Source organism: Ochotona curzoniae, unplaced genomic scaffold (genome assembly GCF_017591425.1).
Source record: "Ochotona curzoniae isolate NIBS_2020 unplaced genomic scaffold, NIBS_Ocur_1.0 scaffold_4683, whole genome shotgun sequence".
Lineage (NCBI taxonomy): Eukaryota > Metazoa > Chordata > Mammalia > Lagomorpha > Ochotonidae > Ochotona > Ochotona curzoniae.
In genome coordinates, this window is record NW_024467121.1 from 13,276,988 (window position 1) to 13,304,580 (window position 27,593).

The window sequence follows — 27,593 nt, forward strand, 5'->3', positions numbered from 1 at the left end:
CCCTTTGGGTAACATTTACTTCAAAGCAGTTTTTTAAGATTACATACTTGTCTTATTAAATGGACACTTTTGGCACTCTTCCTGGATAATTGAAGAAACAGCTCAAGAACCCCCCTACTTTCACAGTGAGGGCATCTATCAAAGGGGGCAGTTGGATGGAACAAGGGCGCTTAGGGTTGAGTTCCCAAGGTTATGTTCATTGTGTTCTATTGTTCAGTCCTTGTGAAACCTTTGCTCTTTAAAGCTGGTTTTCTTTTATCTTTGTTTAACATAGAATTACAGAGCAATCCTCCCAGAACTCTGCTGATATTGGGGCCTATACAAAAAATAGGATGCTTCCCACCAACTTCTGTCCTGTCTTTCATATTTACCTGCCTAACTGTTTTGCTTTGCTCTTTCTCTCCTAAACTTAGTGCTTGCTTTCCTCTTTGCAAGCTCACTACTCGTTTGTTTATTTTATTTTGCATTATTTTATTTGGAAGGCAGAAAAAAAGACAAATAGAGATCTCCCACCTACTGGTTCACTCCCCATATGCTGTGAACAGCTGGGTTGGGGCCAAGCAAAAACTGGGAACTCAGCCTGAATTTTCCTTGTGGGTGGCTCAAGTGCTTGGGTCCCAGCCACAGCACCTGCTCCCAATAAATCATAAGCAAGTGCTCCATTTCAGCTCATGCTTTTGTAAGGTAATACATGCTGTGCTGTGGTCTTCACTTTAGAGACAAGGCAATGTCAAGCTACTTAGCCAAGAAGCTTCTGCATGTCATGAAGAGAATATGTCAGCCAGTGGATTCTGAATAGATTTCATCGGGGTTGGAACTGCAAGATTGGCAGCAATTCAGAACTGTTGAACTATTGAAATTTCATGAGCAGGACCCTCAGAGCATGCCCCACATCGGGGACTTGGGATGGGTGGGAGGCTAGGTGGGGCTTCTCCCTTTGTCTCTTCCCTTACCCCAGATACAGGGGGGAAAAAAAACTATTTTAGTGTAGAAACAATGGTCTTACTCACTTTCCTGTAGTCCTTGACCCTTTATGCCCTAATCAACTATGTAAAGATTATCAGAATAAATATATATGTATATAAAGAGAAGCTTCTACACATGATAGAACCAGGAAATGTTGCAATCAGTGTTTGACATACCCTAATTCATGTTCTAGCCACTGTATAAAAGTTGAGTTTAATAGATGCTAAACTGATAGAACAGACAATAAATGTTAAGAACTCAGAAGCAGGTGGTTGTATATACTTCAATAGTTAATAAAAGTTCCTTGGAGAAAGTAATTGAGGTGGCTCTCAAAAGATAGGTTGGATGGAGAAGATGTTGAACGAATGGATTGAGCTCAGAAATAGGTTTGGCCTGGAGAGAGCAGTGAGGCAGGGAGGCATTGGGAGATGAGGTGCAGGTGTGTGGAGCCAGATTCTGGACAACCTTTGGAGTTGTAGTTCCCATTTGGGAAACTCACTAGCAGCCTGACATATGGGAAATCACAAGAACAGGCTTAGTATTGTAAGCTCAACCAAAGAAGAAATGGTGTCAGACAAAACAAGCCATTTCTGAGAACAACAGCATGATAGGGGAGTGTGCTTGGGATACATTTAAGTCTTCCAAATTTCCCCCATGACACCTTCTTTCCACTACAAGGACTGTCCTTATCCAGTCAGTGCTTTATCTTCCAGCAAGGAAATAATGTTGTTCAACAACTCAAAGACTCAGACCCTTAAGCTGGGTTTTTGGTCATCATGGTGTTGCATAGATAAGGTATGAAATTTAGCATGGCTACAAGAAGGATCTAGCTGTGGCTTGAATTTGGACTTGAGAGGTTTGAGCTCATTCTTTTTAAGTTTTTCAGTGTCACTAAAAATAGTTACCAACTGGTGGCCTTGGATTTTTAATGCCTTCTTAAGAGCCAGGCCTTCAGCAGGTATGCCACCTGGGGAACTAATTTCCTATCTGCTGAGGGCTACCAAAGTCCCATCTTAGAATTCAGAATTTTCACAGTCCCCTTTCGGAGGCAGATACCCAGTTGCTTCCATAGTGGTTTGGAACTTAACATGGGTAAATAATGGAAATTGTTTAGAGGAAGACAGAGACACACACTGGAAGAATATCAAGAGCTCGTAGAATCCAGAGAAGTTAGAGGATGAACTTTGAAAAGTGGCTAAGAACCAGAACAGTCTGGAGAAATAGTACGGTAACTAAGGCCTTTGCAGGTCACTGCTCTATAAATTCTGTTGTGCTTTATTCTTTCAGACTTCCAGGTGGGAGGGGCTGGCAGACTCAGCCAAATGAGATGCTCATGCCATGGTGAGAGCATGTGACAAAGGGGTTTCATCACTCTGGGTTATTGAGCAACAAGGCACTCTAACATGATAGACTCCCATAAATGTAGATGAAGAAGTTCTGCATCTTGGATAGCTACAAATAACATAATAAAAGCAGAATGTGTAGACTTCAGCACTTGAGAAAGAGAAGGGTAGATTTTCCCAGGAAGAGAATACCTTGTCTGTATACAAGGAATAATGTTCACACATTCAGCTCTGATATGTACTATCAGATGTTGGGGAGTTGATGATTTGAATGGGGCTAGTTCTACTCAAAGGAACACAGACTTGTGGGAAAATAGGTAAGTACACTCAGGGTTCTGAGCTACTTTTTAAAAAATTTCTAAGGTCAGAAGTGTGGCAGCCTCAGCCAATCATGAAAGGTCCTCAAGGAAAAAGTGGAGCGGCCATTAGAAGCGTGGAAAGAGCCTTAAATACACCTCCAGTTTCCTATTTCACTTATTAATGTCTAGATGAGAGTTTAAAAGGAAGAAAGTGAAAGTCTTATTTCTTGATCAAGAAAAAATGAAGCAATATCAGATGAAGAGTTTTCACCATGGCAAGTTATTGAGCAGAGAAAATGAGGCAAGACAGAAAATCTGAATTACTTAGATCCATAGCCAGTTAAAGACATCTGGACTCAAGGCCTAATTGCTGTAGCACTTTCAAATCCTTTGGAGTTCTGTGTACCTTTTCAATTTTAATAATAAGAATTAGAACAGTGAGTTCTTCTTAGTACCTGGAAGATACTGATTCCTCCCAGATTATTCTGTTCACTCATTATTGCAATATTCATTGCATTTACTGAGTGCCAAGTATTGAAAATCAAATTAAAACTTCCAAGATAGCTCCAAAAAATATGGGAGTCAGTCACAATGTTTGGCTTCCACATTTGACCCACTCATCTCCCTGGAATCTGGGCTGGACACACTTGGATCTGTGTAAGTGACAGAAGTGATACTAAGGGAGCATGACAGTCCTCTGTTGACCTGGGACCACTGTCCTGTAAAGGAAACCCAAATAACTGCATGGAGAGGCTTCCTTTCATAAAGAAACCATCTGAAACAATGAGATGCAGTGATCAGTGAGAATGGCAACATGTGAATCAGGTGATGTACACAGACGCTCCTCCTTCACCCCACCCTTAACACCACCAAGCTGTACAGGAGCAGAGAGCCATTCGTTCAGTCAAGCCTTGCTCCTCTCCCCATCACTCCCCAGTTCTGTTCGGGCTCTGGTATTAATTGAGCCATGTGAACTTTTTCTGGATTCAATGTTTACATGCATATAATGGAATGGAAGATGAAATTACCCTGAAGATTTCAAACATAAATGTCATAAATAACAACAACAACAAAAAAGGAAGATAGGGGCCCGGCGCGGTGGCGCAAGTGGTTAAAGGTCCTCGCCTAGCACGCCCGGGATCCCATATGGGCGCCGGTTCTAATCCCGGCAGCCCCGCTTCCCTTCCAGCTCCCTGCCTGTGGCCTGGGAAGGCAGTCGAGGACGGCCCAAAGCTTTGGGACCCTGCACCCGCGTGGGAGACCCGGAAGAGGCTCCTGGCTTCGGATCGGCATAGTATCGGCCCGTTGCGCTCACTTGGGGAGTGAATCATCGGACGGAAGATCTTCCTCTCTGTCTCTCCTCTCTCTGTATATCCGCCTTTCCAATGAAAAAATAATAAAAATAAATCTTTAAAAAAAAAAAAAAAAGGAAGATAGGAAGGAAAGTGACAATGTGTGTCCCACTTGTAGCTAAGCTAGAACTTACATCATGTTGCTTCTCATTAGATCATGTTGCTTCTCATAGGGAAATTTTGTTAGAAAGTCCCAATCTGTGATTGAACCAATTTAGGGCAAAGGTGTTTTGTTTTGTTTTGTTTTGTTTTGTTTTGTTTTGTTTTGTTTTTGGAAGAAAGTGTGCTACAATCATTTCAAATTTGCATTCTTGCTTTTTGTGTGTGTGTCTCACTGATTTCTTTTTTCCTATTGAAAATAGATATTTTATTTGTACAGACATAATTTCAAAATTCAAATTATACATAACATGTACATATAATAGAAGTATAAATATAAGTGCACGTATACATGAAACGTCACTGAGTTCAGGTTTTTTTTTTCTTCCAAACCCTCAAATCAAGAGGATTCGGTAGGCTCAATATGTCTTCTGCTTTTCTTGGCCCAGTTTCAATGTGTGCACAGCACCTGCAGACAGAATTTCAGGAGCTCAAATGTCCAGGTCTTCCATGTGGATATGTCCTAAGTCAGAAAGAACATTATGGAACAGGCAGCCTCAAAGAACTCCAAGTTAGGTTAAGGCATGGATAAACAGGCTGATAAAAGTGGCCTGAATAAATGTCATAATGAAATAAAAACACTGGCTTGAAGTTATCCTTTTTGAGGAGCTTCAACTGCCTGGGCTTTAGGACGCCGGTGCTTGTACCTGAGTTGAGGCAGGTGGGTGGATGGGTGGCATCAATCAGGAAACTACTGGCTCAGGCAGGGATGTACTCAGGTCAGATACAGTCAGATCACATCAGGGATGGGCAGTTATCCTGGTTGACTTTTTCCTGGCACCCCAAGTCTGTGTGTCTCCTCCTTGGCTAAACAGAGGGGGCTCCTTTCCTCCAGACTTAGTTGGGCTGGTCCCCTACCACCTTGAATTTCAGAGGTTGGGTGGGTAGTTTTCTGTGTCTTCGTGTCTGCCACTGGTGCCCCCAGTCATTGGTATAGCTTCTGTGGTTTCCATTTCAACAGCAGGTGGCTGAGAAGTTCTCCTGAAAAGCAGATGATGCACAAGTTTTGAGAAGAGGAGAGGATCGCCCTGCCATCAGCAGCTATTTCTGATTAGACATGGTCCAGTGCTGCCTGTGTACTAGCAGATGCAGACACTGCCTGCAGGGCTCCTACAACAGTCAGCCTTTACCGAGTTGCTCAGAGATCTAGAAAACCTCAAAGGCCGACATTTCCAGGTGTGTTTCAAGCTCCCCATCTACTAGGTTTATCAACATTTCAGAAGAGGCTCACACCCCTTTCTGCAGTTTCCCTTTCCCCCCACCTTGATACAAAGCAGTTCAAATGGCAGAGACAAGGAATTCCAGGAAAGCATAACCAGGAGGCTGAGCACCCGGATAAAAACAAGTTCATGTTCAGGAAGCTTTTGAAGCAGTTCTTAATGGTTACTGTTAGATGAATAGATTAATCATCTCCTGAATGAGGAGAGTGGGGAAGGCAAGACATTTAGATTGCACATTTGCAAGCCCGTAATGAGGCTGCCTCCTTTGAGTATCTGGGTCAGCAACCCCTTCTTCCCTCCCAAGGAAAAGAAACTCTTCAGTTCTTTTTAAAGGAAGTGGTTTCAGCAAGTCCCTTTGAGTGAGACCTAAACTATAAATCAGAATCTTGGGCCAATTTTCTAAAAGCCAAAAAAAAAAAAATCTGATAATCAGTTTGCAGGAAAAAGAAAAAGTATACAGACAAATTTGATTCACCAAATAATCACATTTATTATATTCACCAAATCTTTTAAGATATATATTTATATGAGTATGTTTAATATATATGCATACATATATATATTCAGTAAATACTGATATTTCTTCTCATGTGCATATTTATTGGCTGTATATACCAAATTTGTAAATTCTTTTTAAGAATTCATTTAATGTATGTATTAAAATGTCATTTCTGAATGCAGTTAGTTATAATCTCCTAGAACTGCACATGCACATTCAGAGTTTTATATGGAAATAATTCAGTAATGGTATTTTGAAAATGCTCTTGAAATTTATTGAATGAATTCTCAATATTTAGTATTTGAGGTTTTCTCTAAGTAAATCTTATTTACTTTCTTATTGGTGATCTGGGATTATCAGTTTTTGAAGGTTTTTGAACTTTTGAATATTGATTTTGGCAGAGCATCTAATATTTTGTAAAATTTTACTTTCAAGATCAAGAGCAACCACATCAGTTTGGAAAACCAAGATCCTGGTTATCACCTGAAAGTACCATTAAGACTGGCTTTTGCACAAAACTCGAGCCTTTAGTGAAAAAGAACATAAAAGGCCTAAAAGTTGGAAAGATAATTGAAAAGTTATTTATTATTTAATGCAGTCAGAAAATTTATATTATTCCCTTGTAAGCATATTTATTGACAGTATGTACCCAGTTTATATGCTTTTTAAGAATATGTTTTAATGTATTCTTAATAAAAAACGATTCTTATATATACCATCAAGTGGCACAAGTTTTTCACAAATGTTGAAATGCAAAATTTTGATTGTTAGACTTACAAAAATAAGATTTACATGAATGAACATAAGAAATGTATCTGCAGTTAGCAATATATTCAAAGCAAATATACTATATTTATGAACGTATCATCTGAAGAGTTGATGCACAGTGCCTACTGTGGGGAAGTGGCCATTTGGAGCATTCTTTCTTTTCTGAATTGCTTGTGGGTAGACTGGCCTCCAGCATCATTAGTCCACTTCCCCAATTCTGACTACTCTTCTGAGAATTGTGTGGTGGTAGAGGGCTCTGTAGGGCTGGCTCAATGCCAGCCCTAAGGCTTGCTTTAGCTAATATAGAGGAGGTTGAGGGTGAGAGGCTGAAGTCACAAAAGGGGCTCTACCTAAAGAGATCATCCTGAAATAATAATAATGTAGCTCTTTTCTCATAGGAAGGAAAAAAAAATCTAGTCCTGTGGTTTCTCCTTTGCTACTCACCTTAATCTGCAGCAATGCAGCAGCAGGAGCACTGCACATACTACACACACCAATGAGACAGACGTGGAGATGGCCACTGTAAAAGAACAGAAGCAAGCTGAAACTATGCCGGGCGTCCTAGGAGTTTATTTACTGATGAGAATTGGAAAATTTTGTACATTTTAGATGCTGGCAGAGAACCAAATGTTTTCCCAATTGGCTCACCATTATTCACATTTTTTTGAGGACCATGTTATTTGCTCTAATCCAAATTTGGGCAAAAAGATGCTCACTCACATTATCTATTCAAACTGTCCCGGAGCCCAGCACAATGGCTCAGTGGCTAAATCCTCGCCTTGAACACGCCAAGATACTGTATGGATGCCAATTTGTGTCATGGTTCCTCCATTTCCCATCCATCTACCTGCTTGTGACTTGGGAAAGCAGTAGAGGATGACCCAAAACCTTGGGACCCTGCACCCACATGAAAGACCCAGAAGAAGCTTCTGGCTCCTGGCTTCAGATTGATTTAGCTCCTGCTATTGCAGCCACTTGGGGAGTGAACCAGCAGATGGAAGATCTTTCTGTATCTCCTTCCCTCTATGAATCTGCCTTTCCAACAAAAATAAATAAATCTTTAAAAAAAAAACTGTTCCCATTCCTATTTTTCCTACACTCCTGCTGCTCATACTTCTTAAGTAAAGTGAATGTGAGCAGGCATAAATGGGAGTGTGTTAGGACAAAAAGGAGGAGACTGCAAGCAAAGCTGGGTAACAGAAGGTAAGAGGAAGAGGAGGAGGCCGGCCCTTCCAGAGGAGCCTCTACTGCTAAATCCAAAGTGAAGAAAAAGACTCCTCTGTCCTTCAACCTGACAGATTTTAAAAGAGTGTTAAGTGGCATAGCCCTTTCAATTCATTTGAATTTTTAAGGTTAGTTTTAAAACTAATTTAAAAATCAAAGAGACAGAGAGATCTCCCATCCACTACTTTACTCTCCAGATGCCCACAACAGCCAAGGTTAGGCAAAGCCAATGTGAGAAATCAAACACTCAGCCCAGATCTCCCAGGAACTCAAGTACTTGGCCACCATTTGCTGCCTTCCATGATGTGCATTTGTAGGGAGCTAGGAACAGAAATGGAGCCAGGGTTGAACCCAAGCACCCCAAAATGTGATGCAGGTGTGCATATATTTTTTAAATAATCATTTATCCATTTAAAAGTCAGAGTGACAGAGAGAGGGAGAGGGGAAAACGGAGCTCTTCCATTCACAGACTCATTCCTCAAATGGCCACAATAGCCAGGGCTGAACCAAACTAAAGCTAGGAGTCAAGAACTCCAGCCTCATCTTCCACTTGGATGGCAAGGACCCAAGTACTTGAGCTATCGTCTGCTTTTCCACGTGTGTTAACAGGAACTGAATCAGAAGCAGAGTAGCTAGAACTGGAAAAAGGACTCGGATATGGGATGCCAGCATCACAAACAACAGCTTAACCTACTACACTCCAACACTGGAGCTCCCCCACCTGCCCAGGGGCACTTGAATCACTGATACCCAACACTTGTCACTCATCTTGTAAACATTTGCTTTTCATGGAAGAGGGAGAGTGGTAAAGAGAAAGAACAAATTTTAAGAAAAATGTTGCAGAAAGGTGGAATATAAGGTAAGGTATGGCTTAGAATCAGAGGAAAACATGTTTTCTGAGTTGAAAGAAACAGCAAGAAGTATGGGGGAGCTTATAAAAAAAAGTATGGGTCACAAGATCACCTGAGGCAGATCAGAAGGAGGGTTGATGAGATAGCAAAGAGAACAGGAATGAGAGAGAGGAGTGTCTTTTTCTTGCAAAGGGCCTTAGCCCAAGAGCAAGGAAACAGAGGCATTGTTCAATACACTTAGAAATGTGGCCATTTGACTGTTTTGAACTCTCTTTGCAAACTTCCACCCCCAGCTGCCCAGTGTTAGATGCCAAGGCTGAACATCTGATGAGGCAGCAATCTCACCAAGGACCATGATTCTTTTTTTTTTTTTAAGATTTATTTATTATTGGAAAATCAGACTGATACAGAAGGAGAAGCAGAAAGATCTTCCATCCACTGGTTCACTCCCCTAGTAGCTGCAATGGCCAGTATTGAACTGATCCAAAGCCAGGAGCCTGGAGCTTCTCCTAGGCCTCCCACATGGGTGCAGGGTCCCAAGGCTTTGGACAGTACTGGAATTCTTTCCCAAGCTATAAGCAGGGAGCTGGAAGGGAAGTGGTCAGCCAGGACATGAACTGCTGCCCTTATGGGATGCCAGCACATGCAAGGTGAGAACTTAGCCTCTAGGTTACCATGCCAGACCAAGGACCATGACTGCTGTGTCTCATGGCCTCAGAGCTTTAAGGACCTAAACCAGCCGAATATAAGCATGTCGGGGAACATTACGGGGAACCCAATACTCCTAGGAGTGTACACTGATGTGGTTCTTCCCAAGAGCAATTTGCAACATATAACAAAAATCTCAAGAGAAGCCCATACCCTTTTGCCTTATTCTACTAGTAATCTATTCTACAGGAATATAGAAAGATACTGGCACTCAAGTATTGCTTAAAATAATGTTCAATACTCACCTAAATCTGATTTCAATAGAAAACGAATTAAACAAAATGTGGTATACACTAGAATATGATTCAATTGCTATAAATTGTGAAATGGAACTATATCATATGGGATGATGTCTATAACCTCTTTAGTGAAAACAGTTAGTTGATGGACAGGTGTTTAGTGTCATGATTAAGATGCTAGTTAGTATGCCCACTGGGAGGTCCAATACCAAGTTCTGACTTCTTGACTCCAGTTTCCTGCAAATGCAGATTCTGGGAAGCAGCAGTAACGACTTGAATGGTTGAGTTCCTAACAGCCATTTAGGTGGCCTGGATTCAGTTTCTGCCTCCCAGTATGATTGTACCTCACTCCCCTGCTAGTCCGTTGCGGTCATTTGGGTAGTTGGCTAGTGGATAGGATTCTCTTTCTCTCATAAATCTGTTTTGAAAAGATGTTTTTCAAGTTAAAAAAAATCTAGTAAGGACAAAAATGAACCCCAAATGATCTTTAAGAAGCCATGTGAGTGTTCATATGCACAGAATATTCTTGAGAAATATACAATATGCCACAGTGTTAAGTAATGGTTGGACTACATGTAATTTTACTTTTACATTGCTTCTCTCATATTTTAGTAATGACACTATTAATAGAAGAGTAAAGCTATAGAGACAAAACTTTTAAGTACACAAAATTTGCATAGAAAAGTTGCTACTGTAACAGAAAACATGGAAAGTAGTCAAAGATGTTTTGAGTTGTCAGATTTAAGATTAAAAATTTTTTTCAGAACTTTTATGCCCTATGGGAAACTATACCTTCACAGCAGTTAATAAGCTTGGCATGCATTTATGTTTCATGGAGTGATTTATTGGAAAAGCCAAGTTGATGTCACCTGTAGTCCTACTTTCACAATTCTTTTTCCTGTTTCCTGTTGAAGAAGAGTAAAACCTGCAGACTCAAACTTGAGAAAGAAGGACTCTTGGACCAAAGATAAAATAATTGGAATTCAGTGACAACCTCAGACCCTTGCCTTCTTCCTCACTCAGAGCCAAAGCAAATTTAATAACGAGATTCAAACCAAAATGACAAGACGAACAAATGAGCACCTGACAGGTTCTCTACCTTTTGTACTGGCAAAGCAGTTGGAGAAAATGCAAGAGAAGGAGGGCTGATGAGATAGTGAAAAGAACAGGAATGAGAGAGCGGAGAAAAAGCTGATGACTGTACAACAGACCCCCAAAGCCTCTCAATATCCTGCTTGACTTCAGTCCACACTGCAGACTGAGACTTGGACAGAGAAGAAATGTCAGAGTGCCAGGGGCCAGTTTTGGTAGGGGTAACATAAATGTCCTCTGAATACACAGGACATAGTCACTTCTCATCAATACTCTGACAAATGAGGCTGGTCATGGGGTAAAAGTACCTGCATTGCTGCGACACAGCAAATGTCCCCACTACAGATGAAGACAGTTTGGGTGGAACAATATCACACGAACTATTTACTCAATTGATCAAGGTCAAGCTTTCAAATTCCATGAATAAGACAGGAGAGAGTACCAGTTAATAGTTGAGCAGATTTACTGTGGCAAGTTTGCTTCAGATGTGAAGGATTAGAGAGCATAATACCTTCACTCCTAATGCACCTAGTAAAGGCACTATTACAAGTTACACACAAACCTTTTATAACTGAGAGCCTTGAACATTAGCCTCGTCATAGATCAGGGAGCAGACAATAGACTAAGCCAATGAAGTTATTGACAAAATGTGTTATAAAATGGGCCAAAAGATATGTAAGACAATGAAACTTTGACTGGAATTCATTAAATGTTTACTAAAGTGTTAGAGCCCTCAAATCCACTAATTCATCTGTTTAGTCATTGAATATTTATTGAACATTTTGTATTTACCATTTCTGTTCAGTTAAATAGAGCAATTTTAAAGGTATCATTATTAAGAAGCAAATTATGATATTAGTGTACTAAAGCAAAAGTTAACTTACTGAGTAACCATTATGGTAAAACAACATTGATGTTTTCCAGCTCAGCTGATGGCTAATTCGTGCAGAAACAGAACCGCTCAGGAGCCAGTGAGTATCTCTACCCATGTGAAGTGATAGCTGCCTACCAAGGATCTTGGTGTGGCTAAGACAAAGTTTTGGGAAATTTTATTTATTTCATAGGCAGAATGATGGAGAGAAGAAGAGATAGAGAGAGATCTTACATCTGCTGGTTCATTTCGCACCTCCCCACCCCCCAATGCCTACAACACCCATTTGCTAGACCAGAGGGAAGTAAGGAACCAGAAACTCCATCTGGTGTAGACTGAAGTCCCACCTAGGTGGCAGGGACCCAAGTACTCCAGCATCATCCACCGCCTTCACAGGCACATTAGCAGGAAACTGGATCAGAAACTGGGACATGAACTTGCACCCTATATGAGAAGTAGTATTTCAACCCATTGGTGTCTTCACACCAACCTCTAACTTTTTGTTTAAGCAGTCTGGAGAAAGAAAATCTCATATTAAATATTTTGGGTTTTTTTTTCTTCTTCTTTAAGACTGCTCTTTCACAGTTCCTTGCATGCAATTATCTTGGTCCATGGTAGTTGTGTGGTTAATATTCCTTTAATGTAGCAAACATTTAAGAATCTAGAGACGCATACTTTTGTTATTTTGGGTTTCAATTTTTCAAAATATGTGAGCAAGCTAGAATTGGACATAGAGCTGGGACTAGAACACAGGGCCTCTGACGTGAGATGTGGGCATTCTGACCAACATCTTTACTAGGTCAGGTGTCCAATCCTTAACCACCTTCTAAACCATTGCAACCAACTGATGACTAAAACGCCCAAAACCATTTGATTTTCTTCCAGTTGACACTTAGTATAGGGAAAACAAATTATTTCTGGGGCAGGAGGAGGGGAAGAGTGGATTTTTCTCTAGCATAAAAACTTATGAATAGAAAATAGAACTTGCTTTTGCTCATCTCAGAGTATATGGGATTTTCTAGTCCTTTTAAAGTCTGCACACTGAAGTATTAGATTCTTCCTCACTGCTTGTATTTCTGCCCTCCCTGCCTCTCCATTCTTCTGCTTTCTTCTGCTGAGCTTCCTCTCCTTCCTTCCTCTTTTCCTAATCTTCTTACAAAAACTTTCATTTTCCTTCTTACAATACTTTGGCTGTCTTTTTTCTCCTCGCCCTTAGTGACACATGTGACTTCTGTAAAGGAGGCTTTGCCTTCTGAGAAATGTGGAGATCTGGAGCTGGCACGGTGGCTCAACTGGTTACTCCTCTCCCTTATAAGTGTTGGCATCCCTTATGGGCACTAGTTCACATCCCAGCAGCTCCACTCACACCCAGCTCCCTGATTATGTGACCTGGGGAAGCAGTGAGAGATGGCCTAAGTGCTTGAAACCCTGTACCCAAGTGGGATCCTGCATCCAGAAAAAGCTCCTGGTTTTGGATTGGCTCAGTCCCAGCTGTTGTGACTATTTCAGGAGTGAATCAGTGGAAAGATGATCTTTGTATCTCCTTCTCTCTGTAAATCTGTCTTTTCAATAATAAATTAGTAAATCTTTTTAAAAATAAGAAGGGGAAGGAGGGAAAAGAAGAAGGAAGAGAAGAAAAGAGAAATGTGGGGGTCTCTCTGTAAAGCTTGTGGTGCCCCACCTTGTAGACCTCCTGGCAGAAACAGAGTAAATGTGGCATGAGCAGGCACTGGCAGTTTCCTGACACTCCCTGGACAGGAGTCCAGCACTGCTCTGTACCTCTGGACCTTGGGACCCTTTCTATGATACAGCAACTCACTGGTTTAAACACTAGCAGCCTGATAGAAGTAACCATTATGGATGTAAAGTGTCATGTCCATTGAATGTCTACTACTAGCATATCATAGAACTTGTTATGTTTGCTATTTTTGATGGAGGAACTTCTGCAAGGAACCATTGGTAGTTGTCATGCCGGGGTGGCAGGCCTGGGGCAGGACTATTCTGCACACTGGCTCTGAAGCCATTGCAATCATAAGCATGCTGGGCAAAGAAAAGTACTTACCAGTGGCCTCTTTGGAACTGTGTGGATAAGCACCTGCAGAAGAGAGGGAACAGCTGACTCAAGGATGCAGTTGTTAATGCACTAGTTTCTCATGAAGCCCAAGAAATTCTGCATTACTTGCTTCCCACCTTAGAACCTTGAGAGATCCATGGTAGCGCCATTGAACTCATTTTAGTGAAGAACAGAAAACTCATTGAGGTGCTAGCACTTACTTGCAATCTGAGCATGCCTTAAAGCAGGTCCAGATTCCCACAGGCTTCTCCACCCCACAGACAATGGCTCCAGAAGGCAGCTTGCATCTACCACCTTCCCACTGGGGATGGTTCAAATGGTGTTCAGAGCTTTAGCATGGGCTGGCCATGTCACATTGCTGAGGGGATGGAATGTGGATTTTCTTTTCCAGTTTTTCTAGTTAGACTAAACCAGGCAGAATATATGCCACAGAGATCCAGGCAAGGAGACTGTGGCAGGTGCAGAAGGTAGCAAGGCTACCTTGTAGGTCGGGGCCAACTGAATTCAGTAGTATAAGATCTGTTTACCCAATCTCACAAGTAATGCATAAGGAAGCAGTTTCTCTGTGTGCAAAGCTAGGGCTAACCTGTTGTCTCGTGGGAGATGGAGGGCGTGGGTTCCAAGAACTTTGATGTTGTCTGAGATGGGGCTGGGGAGGGTCCATGACTGCCTATCCCTGTGGTTTCTGCAGAAGGTGATGTGGACAGCATCAGCCAGGAGCCTGGTACAATAGCTGTCCCTGTGGCCACTGTGGTGTCTGACTTGGGAGAGAACACGGCTGGCCCTGCAGGAGATTCCAAGGAGGTGAGAACACAAATATTTAGACTAGACTCTTCTCAGCTCCAGCAGATGTTGGACCTAGAGAATCTACCCTGGCCAGCCCTCCCCCAGCAAACTGTCAACCTCCTCTGCTGACACATCCATCCATCTGGAACAGCTATGGGACTTGTCAGAGCTCTAAATACAGTTACTTATTATGGTGCATACAAGGAAACATCCTAAACAGCTGGGTATCCAGGCTTATCTTACTAGAGAGGGTATTTATGCATTGAAAGATGTAGTGCAAAAACACAGAGGAGCTATGATTTCCAGGGAACTGGGATGCTAGCTTTCTAAACAGCAACTTTTAAAAGTTGGGGAAGCCCGAGATTTGGCTTGTCTGAACCCAGCGGTGTATATTTGAGGGAAGCATCTTGATTTAGCTTCAACCTCGGGAAGAGAGGTTGCCTTGCCCCCTCCTTGGTGGATGACTGCTCCTAACTTGAAAGTAAAGTGTGGCATGACTATTTCCTGTCCAGTCTCCATGGAAACTGGATTTGTGAAAAATGCAGAATGGAGAAAATATGGCCTTGGAGCAAAGCACCTGATGAGGCCAAGCTCCACAGTGCTCTTCATACACAACTGTGGCCCATGTTCCCACGTTCTTCCAACCCCTGATGTAGTGAGAAGTCTCCATAGGATTCATCCTTAGTTACTACCTCCCATTTACCTCACTTTCTCAGTCTGTGCACTCCAAGGTACCTGGCAGCTAGAACACCCCAACCTCCAGAGCATTCACATCCAAGCATGTGGCCACATCAGTTTCTGTCAAATGTTATTCCCTCACACCTGGAGTTCTGGATGCAGAGTTTTGTGCATGGACATCTGGATATCTGACCAAATGATTTGGACATGGATGCAAGGCTTGCAGAGTGACTTGATTATTTTTATCTCTCAGGGGAATTATAAAATATTCTGGTTCCTTGAGCCCAGGTTTCCCCTCCAAGAATGCAACCCACTGAACATGCAGGCCCATCCAAATTGCCTCTATAAGAAACAAAGAAAATAATGCAAACATGCTAATGATCTTGAGGCTTACTGTGCCATGTATAAAAGTCCTTTGTTGATTATCCAGGAGTACTGTGTCAGCACCTATAAAAGTGTACTAACATGGTACAAATGAAGTCACATCCCAGGCTGTCTCCAGTTATTGACAAGGCTAAGTGTCTACAACTAAACATGATCTGACATATTAACAGTGAGTTCTTAAGCCACTACTAATTATGTGCACATAAAAGTTAGACATTAAGCAACCTTAAGAAAGATAACTAAAGCACCATAAATTCTTACTTGTGTCCTGAAAAAATGCTCTGTTCTGTTACCTAGATTGGCAGCAGAAGCAGCAGTTGGCTCATGAGCCTTCATGACTTGGAGATGAAGCAGGGAGCTAGGCGTAGTAGGGAATGGGAATCTTTAAGAAGTTTCCAACATTCCTACCTTTTCCAGGAGGGGAAGGGCTCTCTGGCTGTGGGGTCACCCTTGCCGTCACTACTGTGGAGGGTGGCACTGGCCTTTGGTGAGCCAGGGAAGGGTCTCCTAGAGAGAGGATAATCACATGGCATTCATGATCCTGAGGGTGAAACTTGGTGTGGCTTCACAGCTGGATATAAATTTTAAAAGCACATAATTAAACTATGGAGATATCCAACTTCTTAGGTCAGATTCAAAGTGCAGGAAGCAACTAAGCAATGTTTTCCAATCCAAATGTAAAGACAGTTTAGCAAATTTTGAATTAACTTAGTTTTATAATGTTGGATGTTCATGGAACAATAAGTAATTACCCAACAGGTTCTATTTGTTATTCCTCAACAGATACTGCATGAAGGGAATTGTTAGTGGTGAAAAGAGGAAGGAATTTCTGAACTAGAAGAAACCACATGGGAAGACTGGTCTCCTCTTTCCTTCACCCAAGACACACAGAATTTTGAGGAAATGTAACTTTCCATATAATGAAAAGGCTCTTGCTTTTTATCCCTGAAAATTACAGGTTCCAGTGAGTCCCAGGACAGAACAAAATGAGAGACTCACTTGGTGTTGCCACAGTTACTGCCCACTCCCAGCCTCACCTGGCTTTTCTACCCAAGGCCACAGGATGCTATATTCCCCAGCTATATGATTCCTCAGTGTAAGTGGAAAGGCTTCCTCCCCTTCCCTATGATGTCTGATGGAAAGATGGAGAAGAGTTACCTATCACTGTAAAGCCCTTGAGAAAGGGACTCCTTTTCAAAGAATCCTCCAGTGGAGTGAGCTCCACCAGGAGGCCCCTTCCCATCCCCTGCCCCAAAGGAGTTCAGAATCCTTCTTGGTATAGGTGTGTATGAGTTTTTAAAAGCACCTAGCTTGCTGCTGGACATGTACTGCATCGAGCCAATGCATGTTTAGTCAGTGTTCTCTTGGGAGGTCATGGGTCAATGCTTATTTTTCTAGAGGAAGGAAAAGTGGAGCAATGAGGCTTAATGTTCATGGAAATAGCACCTTGTGGTTCTCTACACTGTTTGGTGTCTTTCAGAATGTCTGCCTGGTTGTAGATGGTTTTTGGAGCAGAGGGACCAATGCTTGTGACTTTTCTCTCATTCTTGCTCTTGAGTACTGGCTCGATACCATCCATGGGTGACTACACTAAGGGAAATGTTGTTCCATTGGTCTACCCTAGTCCTTGGGATTTAAGCAGCAAAGAAAAGCAGTAAAGTCTGCCTCCTTGGGGAAAATCCAAAAAGACTCGGGGGAGGGGGAAGGGGCAACTGTGCTTGTGAGCATACATCCTTTCTTTCATCCAAATCCTTGCTACCCTAAATCTCAAAGCAAGTATCGATGGTAGTATTAGTTCACGTTTACCCTCAATACGCAGTGTGAACACCAGGTTCATTTCTTAGAGTATTCGGAGACTTGCTGACAACATCACAGATAGAGGCTGGCAGAGATAATATGTAAAAACAAAATCATGGCATCCAAATGCTCATAGTTTTTACAACTAAATGGTTGCTTAACATTCCCCTTGGTGTAGCTTTCTTCCAACTTTTAACACGGATCTCTTGGCCCTGCGATCATGCATATGGCTCCCTCAGGGCATCTCTGTTGCTTATGTAGCCTTAACAGGTTGGGGGTGGGGAGAAGAAAGACCAGTTCAGGGACTGGCTACTTACTGATGCACTTGAGATTGGGAGTTGTCCAGTAGGCAATCTTCGTGGTCTTGTTAAACACACACTCAGTCAGGCTGGATGTACCAGCCTTACGTTTGAAACCAGAGTTACAAACATACCGCTCTCTGGAACTCAAGTTGTAACTCTTGACTCGGATGACTGCATGTTCAACAGATGTGGGGGTAGGACATGTGACGCCTGTAAAAGTGCAGATGAGAAAGGAGAAATGGAAATAGTTTAACATGAGCTGGAGCAATCTCCAGCGTACACATGGCTAGTGGTCAATAATTTCATAGCCAAGGTCCAGATTTACACTGGGGACCCCTTATGATAAACCCCAGAATCCAAGCATGTGGAAGTTGTTTTGGAAACATGCTTCATCATCTAGAAACCGCCTAGGAGTCTTGCCTTAAATACTAGTCATCCTGCATAGATAGACTAGACAGTCCTCCAATGAATCTCCCAGGCTCCCTCCCCTGCTCATTCCTCTCCAAATCCTTGGCATCACCAGAGGAGTGTAGCTCTCTCTACTTGAAACTAAGCCCTCTTGCTGAACAACAATGGATTCAGATCAGTCTCCATACAGGACTTTGAGCCATACACATGGGGCAGCCAGCACGATCTCCAGTGTATATTTAACATTACTCTTCCCTGACTTCCACTTGTCGGATAAATACTGAGCTCCTTAAAAAGTCTATAGGACTCTGCAAGACCCTGTCCTGTTTGCCTCTCCAGCTCTCTTCCTCCCAGTCACTCTGCCTACTGTTGCCCTAAGCTACTCACTATCCTTTCCCCCTGCACAACCCACAACCACTGTGTTCATTGCCAAGCTCACTTGCCTATCATGCTTTAAGTTTATGGCAAAATGCTTCTTTTATATCTTAACAGGAGAGGAAGCAACCAATGTACCAAACCAAGGTTGTTGAATAATTCTTGTTTAAGAAGAAGTTCTATCCAAAGCCATCACATTCCATTGTAGCTGATGTTAAAAAGCAAAAATTGGGCCCGGTGCGGCATGGCCTAGTGGCTAAAGTCCTCACCTTGAACGTATCGGAATCCCATATGGATGCCGGTTCTAATCCCAGCAGCCCCACTTCCCATCCAGCTCCCTGCTTGTGGCCTGGGAAAGCAGTTGAGGACAGCCCAAAGCCTTGGGACCCTGCACCCACGTGGGAAACCTGGAGGAAGTTCCTGGCTCCTGGCTTCGGATCAGCATAGCACCGGCCATTACACTCACTTGAGGAGTAAATTATCATATGGAAAACTTTCCTATCTGTTTCTTCTCTCTATATATCAGATTTTGTAATAAAAATAAATAAATCTTTTAAAAAAATAAGCAATGCCATAGCGGTTAAGGTCCTTGCCTTGAATGTGCTGGGATCCCCTATGGGTGCTGGTTCTAATCCCGGCAGCCCTGCTTCCCATCCAGCTCTCTGCTTGTGGCCTGGGAATGTAATCGGGGACGGCTCAACACTTTGGGACCCTACACCCGCATGGGAGACTCTGGGGAGCCTCCTGGCTTCGGCTTGGCTCAGGTCCAGATGTTGCAGCCAATTCGGGAGTGAACCATTTGACGGAAGATCTTCCTCTCTCTCTCTCCTCTCTGTATATTTGCCTTTCCAAAGAATGAATGAATGAATGAATGAATGAATAAATAAATAAATGAATAAATAAATCTTTTAAAAAATAAGCAAAGGTTTTCTGTAGGCACTAGAAATAACTGCTGTGAGTTTTACTATTTTTTTTTCCCAATTAAGTAATACATACTAGATTTCCCTTTGTGCAGATGAGATAAGCAGCAATTGGTATCTGAGGGCCAAGCCCAGATTGGGGCGTGGAAGGAGCTAACTTTGTGTGGGCTGTGTTGTAGGGAGGTTCATTTGCAGCAGTTTTTTGTTTGAGCAATGCCCCATTTCTTTCACAAGTTTTCTCAATTTACTTATTTTGTTTACCAGAAATGTAGAGAGAGCCATATACATTGAGGATTTTCATTGCTTGTTCATACCCCAAATGTCCACAATTGGCAGTGCTGAACTAAGCCAAAGTCAGAATCCTGGAAGTCAATCTGAGTTACCCACCTGGATGGCAGGAACCCAACTTGAGCCATCCCTGCTGCCTGCTAGGGTTCACGTTAGCAGGAGCAGATTTCAGGACCCAAACCCAGGCACTCGACTGTGGCAAACAGGCATCCCAAGCACTGTCCTAACTGCTCAACCAGACACCCTCTTTGCCCTCTCTCTTTCTTAGTCTACTATATACCTGTATATTTATTATTCTTTTTATATGTTACACACATGATGGGATGGAAATCAAAATGCTTAACAATGTCCCATTCAGACTGACCAGACAAAATAGATGTTGATGTTAATTTGGACCTAGCTGGGTGACAATCTAGCCACAGTTTAGAGGAGGGACCACACTGATGAGGAGTCGCTGTGATTCAGCCATCCATTTGTTATATTCTAAGTATTCTAAACACTTTATAATAAAAAAGAATCTGCTCTGGCAGGCCCATGCAGCTATATCTTCTGCAGCAAGGATTCATGGGGGTGCAGGCTTGCAGGGGACCTGGGGGATGGCACTGGCAGGATCATGCAGGTACCTGGGGGCTCACATCCAGGCAGGTGGAGCAAACCTGGGTATTTCCCCACATGATTCCTCCAGGGCAGAGTGGAGAGAGTGGAGGAGACAGCTCTAGATTAGCATGCTGGCCTGGTGTGCTAGTGGATCAGGCTTGAGGAACTTTTAAAGTAGTTGGATCTTGGGTGTGCAGAGGGGTAAGAGTGGACACAGGCCAAGCTGGTCCAGGTTGCAGCACCCACAGGCATACTCAAGAATACGATGTTGGGCAAGCTGGACCACAATATCCACCAGTTCATACAAAGGCCAGGACAGAGGGTTCAGACTATGTTGGATATGGGCCTTGCATGCAAAGCACATGTGAGAGCTGAGCCTGCTGGGGGAACTTGGGAAACTCCCCCTGGTGGGACATAACTCTCACTGGTGAGAATGAGATTCAGGCCTGCTTGTTGGTCAGGCTGGGCAAGACAGCAAGTGTGTGGGTTGGTTTTGGAGGGGGTGGACTGGGCCTGGTCAAAACTTAGACCACTGGCATGTGTAGGAACCAGGTTTAAGTGTTTTCATTCCAGGCTAGGATATTACACTACCAGTTTGCATGAGCCAGGGATGGAAGCAGACTTGGCAGGGATAGGCTGCAGGGACCACCAGCAAAAGTTGGGACTGGGGGAGGGCCAGGCAAGGTCAGATTGCAACATCCAATGGCAAAGATCAAGATGGGCAATGAGCTATGCCAAGCTTGGTCAGCACAACCACTGGCACACGCAAGATCTGTGTCTGGGAACAGGCCTGGTAGTGGAGCTAAGAGGATGCCCTGGCTGGGTTATGGTTCCCACTGGTGACCATGACAGCTGGAATTGGGGCAGCAATCTGGGCTGGGCATGACTGCAGTGTCCCTCAGCATAGGAGTGGACTGGGCCTGGGGTGTGAAAGACTGGCTAGACTCCAACACCTACTGGTGCTCATGAGAGCCATGGAGGTTATAGGATGGGCTGGGCTAGGTTTTGGCACCTGCTAAATCACACAAGAGCTATATCTGGGTGTGGACTAGGTGTGGCTGGGCTGTAGCAGCAAACAGTAAGAACCAGACTGGGTGTGAACCAGTTGGGCAAGGCCACAATTCCTGCCGGAACAGGAGGTAGGCTATATCAGTCTGAGCGAAGGACCCACCAGTGTGCACGAGATCTGCCACTGTGAAGAGACCTGACAGAGAAACTTGGGGAACTCCTTTGACATGATGCAGTTATTTTGTAGGTGACCATAAGAACCAAGACTGGGAGTAGCCCAGACCAGGTCAGGTCACAGCATACATATAGGTCAGGTCTGGGGGTGGGCCAGGCTGGGGCCAGTTCATAACTCTCACTGGCAGATGTGAGAACCAGGACGGGGTGCAGGACAGATCAGGTCAGACCACAAACCAATCAGTTCACATTAGGGCTGGGGCAGGGGGCTGACTGGGCTGCGTTAGGCTGCTATACCTACCAGCATGAGCTGGAACTGGGGGAACACCAGGCCACACCAGGCTACAGCATCCATTGGCAAATGCCAAGGTGAGGTGGGCCATGCCAAACTGGGATGCAGCACCAAGCAGCAAACATGAGACCCAGGGGCTGGAGGAGCCCAGTATGGGGTTTGTAGAGGGCTCTCTTGCTGGGCCACTGCTCCCATTGGCAATCATAAGAAGAGGGACCAGGACCTTGGTCCTGCCCATGAGTGAAAAAGGCATAGTAGCAGACACAGACCTCGATGCACATGGAAAACATGACAACTCATTTGGTACTGTCACAGAGGAAGAACAAAGAAAATTGAACAACTATCCCAGCAAATGATGACAGCAAAAATCTGGGAGAATGGAGATTTGAGGTCAATTTTGGCAATCAATGAACATTGGGAGGGTTGTCTCACCCTTGGATCGGTGAAATTGACAATATCTCAGAACTATCCAAACCACCTGATCAGACCACTCGGAACACGCACAATAGTGGAACCCTGGGTTGATATTTGGTGGTGGTTCCCCATCCCTGGGTATTGGGACATTTCGGAGGCTGGGTGTGGCTTCCCCACTTATCTCTCTCCCTCCCCCAGAGGCAAGAAGAAATAGAAAATTAGGAAACAATGATTCCACCCACTTTTCCCTGATCTTTGATCTTTGCCACCATGGACAACCCTGTAATCATCATCAAATAAATAAAATTTTGAAAACTTAAGTTTGAAAAACAGAAAGAAAAAGAAGAACTGGGACATGGGGCACACCAGACTGGGCAGGGCTACAATACCTGTTGGCCTGCATGTGAACTGGGTTAGGGGAGAGCTAGTTGGGCCAACCGACTATATCCACTGGTGCATGCATGAGCCAAAGTGCAGGCTGGTCAGACTTTGCCACAGCATCAGCTGGCAAGTACTGGGACTGGGGGCAAGTCTTGTCAATCTAAACTACAGAACCACCTGAAAAGTGCAAGATCTTGGAATGGGCCGAGTAAGGAAACTGTGAGCACCTCTCTGATGGTGAGCATGAGAACCAGGGCTGGGGGCATGAGTGTAGTCTGGATAATGGGGTCTGTTTGATTGAATTAGGTTTCAATGCCCATTGGTGTGTACAAGAGCTAAATGAGATGTGGGACATACTAAACCAGTCTGCTATGCATATTGGCAATCACAGGAATCAGGGCTGGGAGTGGAGGGGCAAACCTAGTGGCAGTTATCAGATATTTCACCAACTAGGCTACATTTTCTGATAGTGTACATGAGGGCCAAGTGTGTGGTGGACAGTGTTGGGATGGGCTGCAGCATCCATTAGTTTATGTAAGAGACAGGACTGGAAATAGAACTGACAATTGCAACTACCAGTGTGTGCATAGGCTGATGTAGGTGATGAACTGAGCCAGACTACATACTGGTAAGCACACACAAGAGTCAGGTGTGGGATTACTTCAGACAAGGTTTCTTTGGGGATACCCCCACCTGAACCACTGGACTCACAACTCCAAGCATGGGGAGAACCGCAGGATCTGTGGTCTGACAGTGGGGTGTATGTGTTAGAACTAGGCCTCCTCAGTGGCTAAGACGGATCAGTAGGCAGCATGCCCAGATGTACATGAAGGATATGGCAGCCTACTGTGTCCTGTGGAGGACATCTAGTACTATAGCAGAGGCAGGAGGGCAGAAAAAGTTGGTCAACTATCCCAGCCAAGTGTTGACAGCATATATCTGGGCAAATGGAGACTCGGATTTTCTATGTCACCCAGTGGATCTTGGAAGGATTTCTTCATCCTTGTATTGGTGAGATCGACAGCATTTCAGAACTATTGAAACCAACCCCTAGATCATGCTTCACATAGGGGACCCTGGGATGACATCGGGTGGCTGTTCCCCATCCATGGGTAATAGGGCGGTTGGGAGGCAGGGTGCAGCTTATCTCCTTATCACACCTCTTCCTCAGATACAGGAAAAACAAAAAGGAAATTTGGAAACCATGGTCTCACCCACTTTTCCCTAATTCTCGACCCTTCCCACCCTCATCAACTATGTAAATATCACCAAAAATAAATGTTTCTAATGTAAAAAAATAACATGGGATGGATTTCAGAGTGTCTTCCATACAGGAAGGTCAGAAGCCTTGGTGAGGCCCAGAGCAAGAGAGATATAAATCACACTGAGAGTGTGTGTTTCCTGTAATTTGTCTCCTGCCAAACAAGTGTGAGAAATACAGGCGATGCTTCAGTTAGGAATTTTTGCCTCTCTCTGAGAAAGTTAAGGCTACCTAGATGACAAAACAAAGTTGAAAGTAGGCAAGGCCATTGGGTAAACATCTCGACATCTTCCTGGGACACAACTCACATATCACTCTCAGATATCTAAGAATGTTGTAGAAAGCACATAGTATGAAAAATAACCACAGCTGGAGCAGCTGACACTTGCTTTGATTTATAAAACTGGGTTAAAAGCAACTCCTAGCTTCCCATGAGAAACTGAGACATTTCGACAGGATTTTGACTCTAAGATTTTCTCTATATGACCCTGACTGGTTAAGCCAGTGTCCTAAATTTCCACCTCAGCACCATACTTGGTTTCACTTGTAGAGCACCTGTGTCTGAACAGTGTATCTGCAAGTAAAGTGTTGAGTTAATAGCTGGATTAAATACAGATAACCTGCTGGTTGGGCGGACAGTGAGCATGCTCCCAGCTCTTACAGCCAAGTCTGGAGTATGCTAGGATCTGGTGATCCTCATCTTAAAAAGTCTGAGAACGTGACAACATGATGGTCCTAGGACACACAGATCCAGAATGTAGAAAGGGAGCAGGGCACATTTCCAGTGTGCAAAACCTGGAAAGGGGAAGCACCACAGGGAAAAGATCCAAGGCCAGCAATGGGCATCGCCATCTGTCTTGGAAAATGTCCTCCATCTTTCTCTGGGGTGTTTTGGGGGTTGCTGATTTTCTCTGTGTCCTTCTGAGAAATCAGTCTTGTTGGATTTACCCAGCCATCTGAACCTTCTCTTGATTGTGCAATAACCCAGAGTCAGCACTGACAGGCCAAAGAGCCTCCACAACAGCTTCATGCCTTTTTCCTTCTCATTTGTTTGCTGTGCTTGCCCTCTCTCTGGGCAGAAACCCTGGACTTCTGCGTAAATATAGCTCATCTTTCCCTCCCTCAAACAATCTGTGGATTTCCACGTTCTCCAGCTGCCAGCTTCAGTCTGGATGTCAAAGGACAACTTGCAGAGTCAATAGATTCTTATTTGCCTCACTACTGGGATCCCTCATGCTACGACCTCCTCAGGTAGCTTGTCAAAATCAGCACGAGCTACATCTGACTTCAGGACTTTGTGGGAACAATCTACTGAAAGGCTCCTGCCAGTCTTCCAACAGGGTCAGCTGGCCAACCTCCTGTCCAATTTCAGAATATGCCCACCTGTTTCCCTTCTGCTGTCTGCTCAGTGAATTGGCTTGTCTCACAACTGAATCCACCTGAACTGTGACAGTTCGGAGGACTGCTCATTGTAGGCTTTTATTTTGTTTCCCAAGCCTCTGGAGAGAAAATACATTGATTTTTGTTTTATCTTTAACATTTAGTTGTTTATTTCAGAATTACAGAGTGGAAGAGAGATCTTCCAATCATGGGTTCATTCTCCAAACAGCTAAGCCAAGCTAAAGCCAGAAGCCGGGAGACTCATCCAGGTCTCCCACTCAGGCAGCAGGGGCCTTCACACTTAAAACATTTTGCCACTAATTTTTCCAGGTTGTTAGCAGGGAGCCAGATTGAAAGTAGAAGAGCAGGGCCACGAATCAGCACCCATATGGGATGCTGGCATGGAAGGTGGTAATTTCACCTACTACGTCACAAAGCCAGCCTTTTGATTTCTGTTTTTAATCTATATACTGACTCTTCTTTTAAAATGTCATTCACATTTGACATATTTCCTACTGCAAAACATATATACAAATCAATGCAACATGCATTCCTGCTTCCAAACAAAATGATGGACTCCCAATGAAACTGTTGGAAATGTGTAGACAATGGGATGTTGGACTGTCTGACATTGTACCAGCAGTGTTGGGACACACTTACATAAGAAACTGATGGAATTATGACTCCTTATGAAGGACTATACTATTGTTGTAACATGGGGAAAATCTGTCAGGGGTGGGAGTTTTGGGGGGAATCCTAGCCTTTACAAAATTGTACCACAAAATTCAAAAATTCAAAATAAAATATAACAAAAAACATATATACAAATAACTGTATATATACAGCATATATATATACATATATATATATACACACACACACACATACGCTAGTCAGCATTCCATATTATAGTGTCAGTGTTTTAGTCTGGGGCGTCTACAACAAACAGAAACATTTTAACTTACTTTAAAATTTTTGTTTTTTAAAGAATTGCTACTTTTTTTAAATTGGAAGAAACTGAATATGTTTGGTGCATACCTCTCAAGTTCAATTTTGCTACTGGATTTCAATGTTGACTTAGATCCTGAATCTGCTCATCTTTCCTGGATCAGTTTTGCTTAGTCTTCACAGTTGTGTGTTGTTTTCAGATTTGAGATTTTTTTTTTCAGCAACTTGTTTCACTACTTCTAAGTCGTTTCAGATTGCTTTTCATTCTGTAGTGTTTGTGGCACATGTTGAAATAAACATGACTCATCACTTGAGGGGACTTCAAAAGCCCAAGCGACCGTGAACGTCACATCAGCAACACAAGGAATTCAATTCTGACATTAGTACATGGGTAACACCGCTAGCATGTGACTGCTCTGGTCACTGCTCGGGGCCTGCTGCAATGTGAGAGGAACAAAGTATTGGATATATAAGTTCACTTGAGATTCTTACACATTTTTCTAACTAGCAAGTAATAACAAGCTCAGTTCATCAGCCCTGCTGTGAAGTAGTATTGTGATTGCATGCACACTTAACTGCAGAAAAGATGCATATTACAAGCAGGATAGGTAAAACACACACACACACACACACACATGCACACACACAGTAAATGTGCTTGCTGCACACATTGTGGAGATATACTGTTTGCAAGTGGAATGAACCTGGCCAGAAGTTATCTATCAAACAATGACTGTCCTTAGCCTGTAGATTTCATTACCAAGTCCATCCATGTTGTCTGAAGGTAAAAGTCTAAAGTCATCATTATCTCTCTGTTTTTACTTGATAATCTACAGAAAGCAGTAAGTGCAGGTTTCCTACTATTGGAGGAAAATGTTTGAACCATAGACAGAAGGAAGGGATAAGAATGTATGCACTGTCCCTGGGGTAGAGTTGGGATTGGAGGTATCGATATGTAATCACTGTGTGTGTGTCCCTGTGAGTTTGTGGTGTGTGGGTGCTTGCACGTGTACATGTTTGTGTGTGTATGTGCCGTTCTGTGCTCTCTCAGCCCCTAGAAGCTATGACATATTGGCAGCAGTCACTTTCTGCTCAGATTGAGATTGCCGTCTGCAGGGTCCAGGATTCCTGGGTGAAAAAGGCAGAAGCACAAGATGAGCCTGGAACGTCTTGCTGTCCCAGAAGGCAAGGAAAGGCCCAAAGAATGACTGGGATGTGGCAAAGGGATATGTGAGGGACCTTCAAAAAGTCTGTGGAAATGTGAATTATGGAAACAAAAACTATGCGTATATTTTAAAAATGTATCTCTCAGACTAACATTATAACACAGCATGGTAAAGCCACAGTGCCAAATGGGCTCTGGTTCCTGTCCCAGCTGCTCCATGTCAATCCAGCTCCCTGCTACTGGCACAGGAAAGCCAGTAGAATGGTCCAAGTTCTTGGGCCCCTGCTATGCATGTTGGAGACCTGGAAGAAGCCCCTGGCTCCTGGCTTCAGATTAGCTCAGCTCCAGCCATTGTGGCCATTTAGATAGT

The 27,593-nt window shown here is 43.4% G+C and overlaps 1 protein-coding gene across 1 annotated transcript in view; it reads right to left on the reverse strand.

Annotated features, from left to right (window-relative positions):
• Positions 1-4,038: 4,038 nt before the first annotated feature.
• IL15RA (interleukin 15 receptor subunit alpha) overlaps positions 4,039-27,593 on the reverse strand; it is a 33,414-nt gene continuing 9,859 nt past the window's right edge. The window contains exons 2-6 of the mRNA XM_040968297.1: positions 17,628-17,822; positions 15,922-16,020; positions 13,654-13,686; positions 7,051-7,126; positions 4,039-5,100 (exon numbers count right to left, since the gene is read on the reverse strand). Coding sequence (XP_040824231.1) covers positions 4,989-5,100; positions 7,051-7,126; positions 13,654-13,686; positions 15,922-16,020; positions 17,628-17,822 — 515 coding nt within the window. The 3' untranslated portion in view covers positions 4,039-4,988. The remainder of the gene's footprint in view (positions 5,101-7,050; positions 7,127-13,653; positions 13,687-15,921; positions 16,021-17,627; positions 17,823-27,593) is intronic.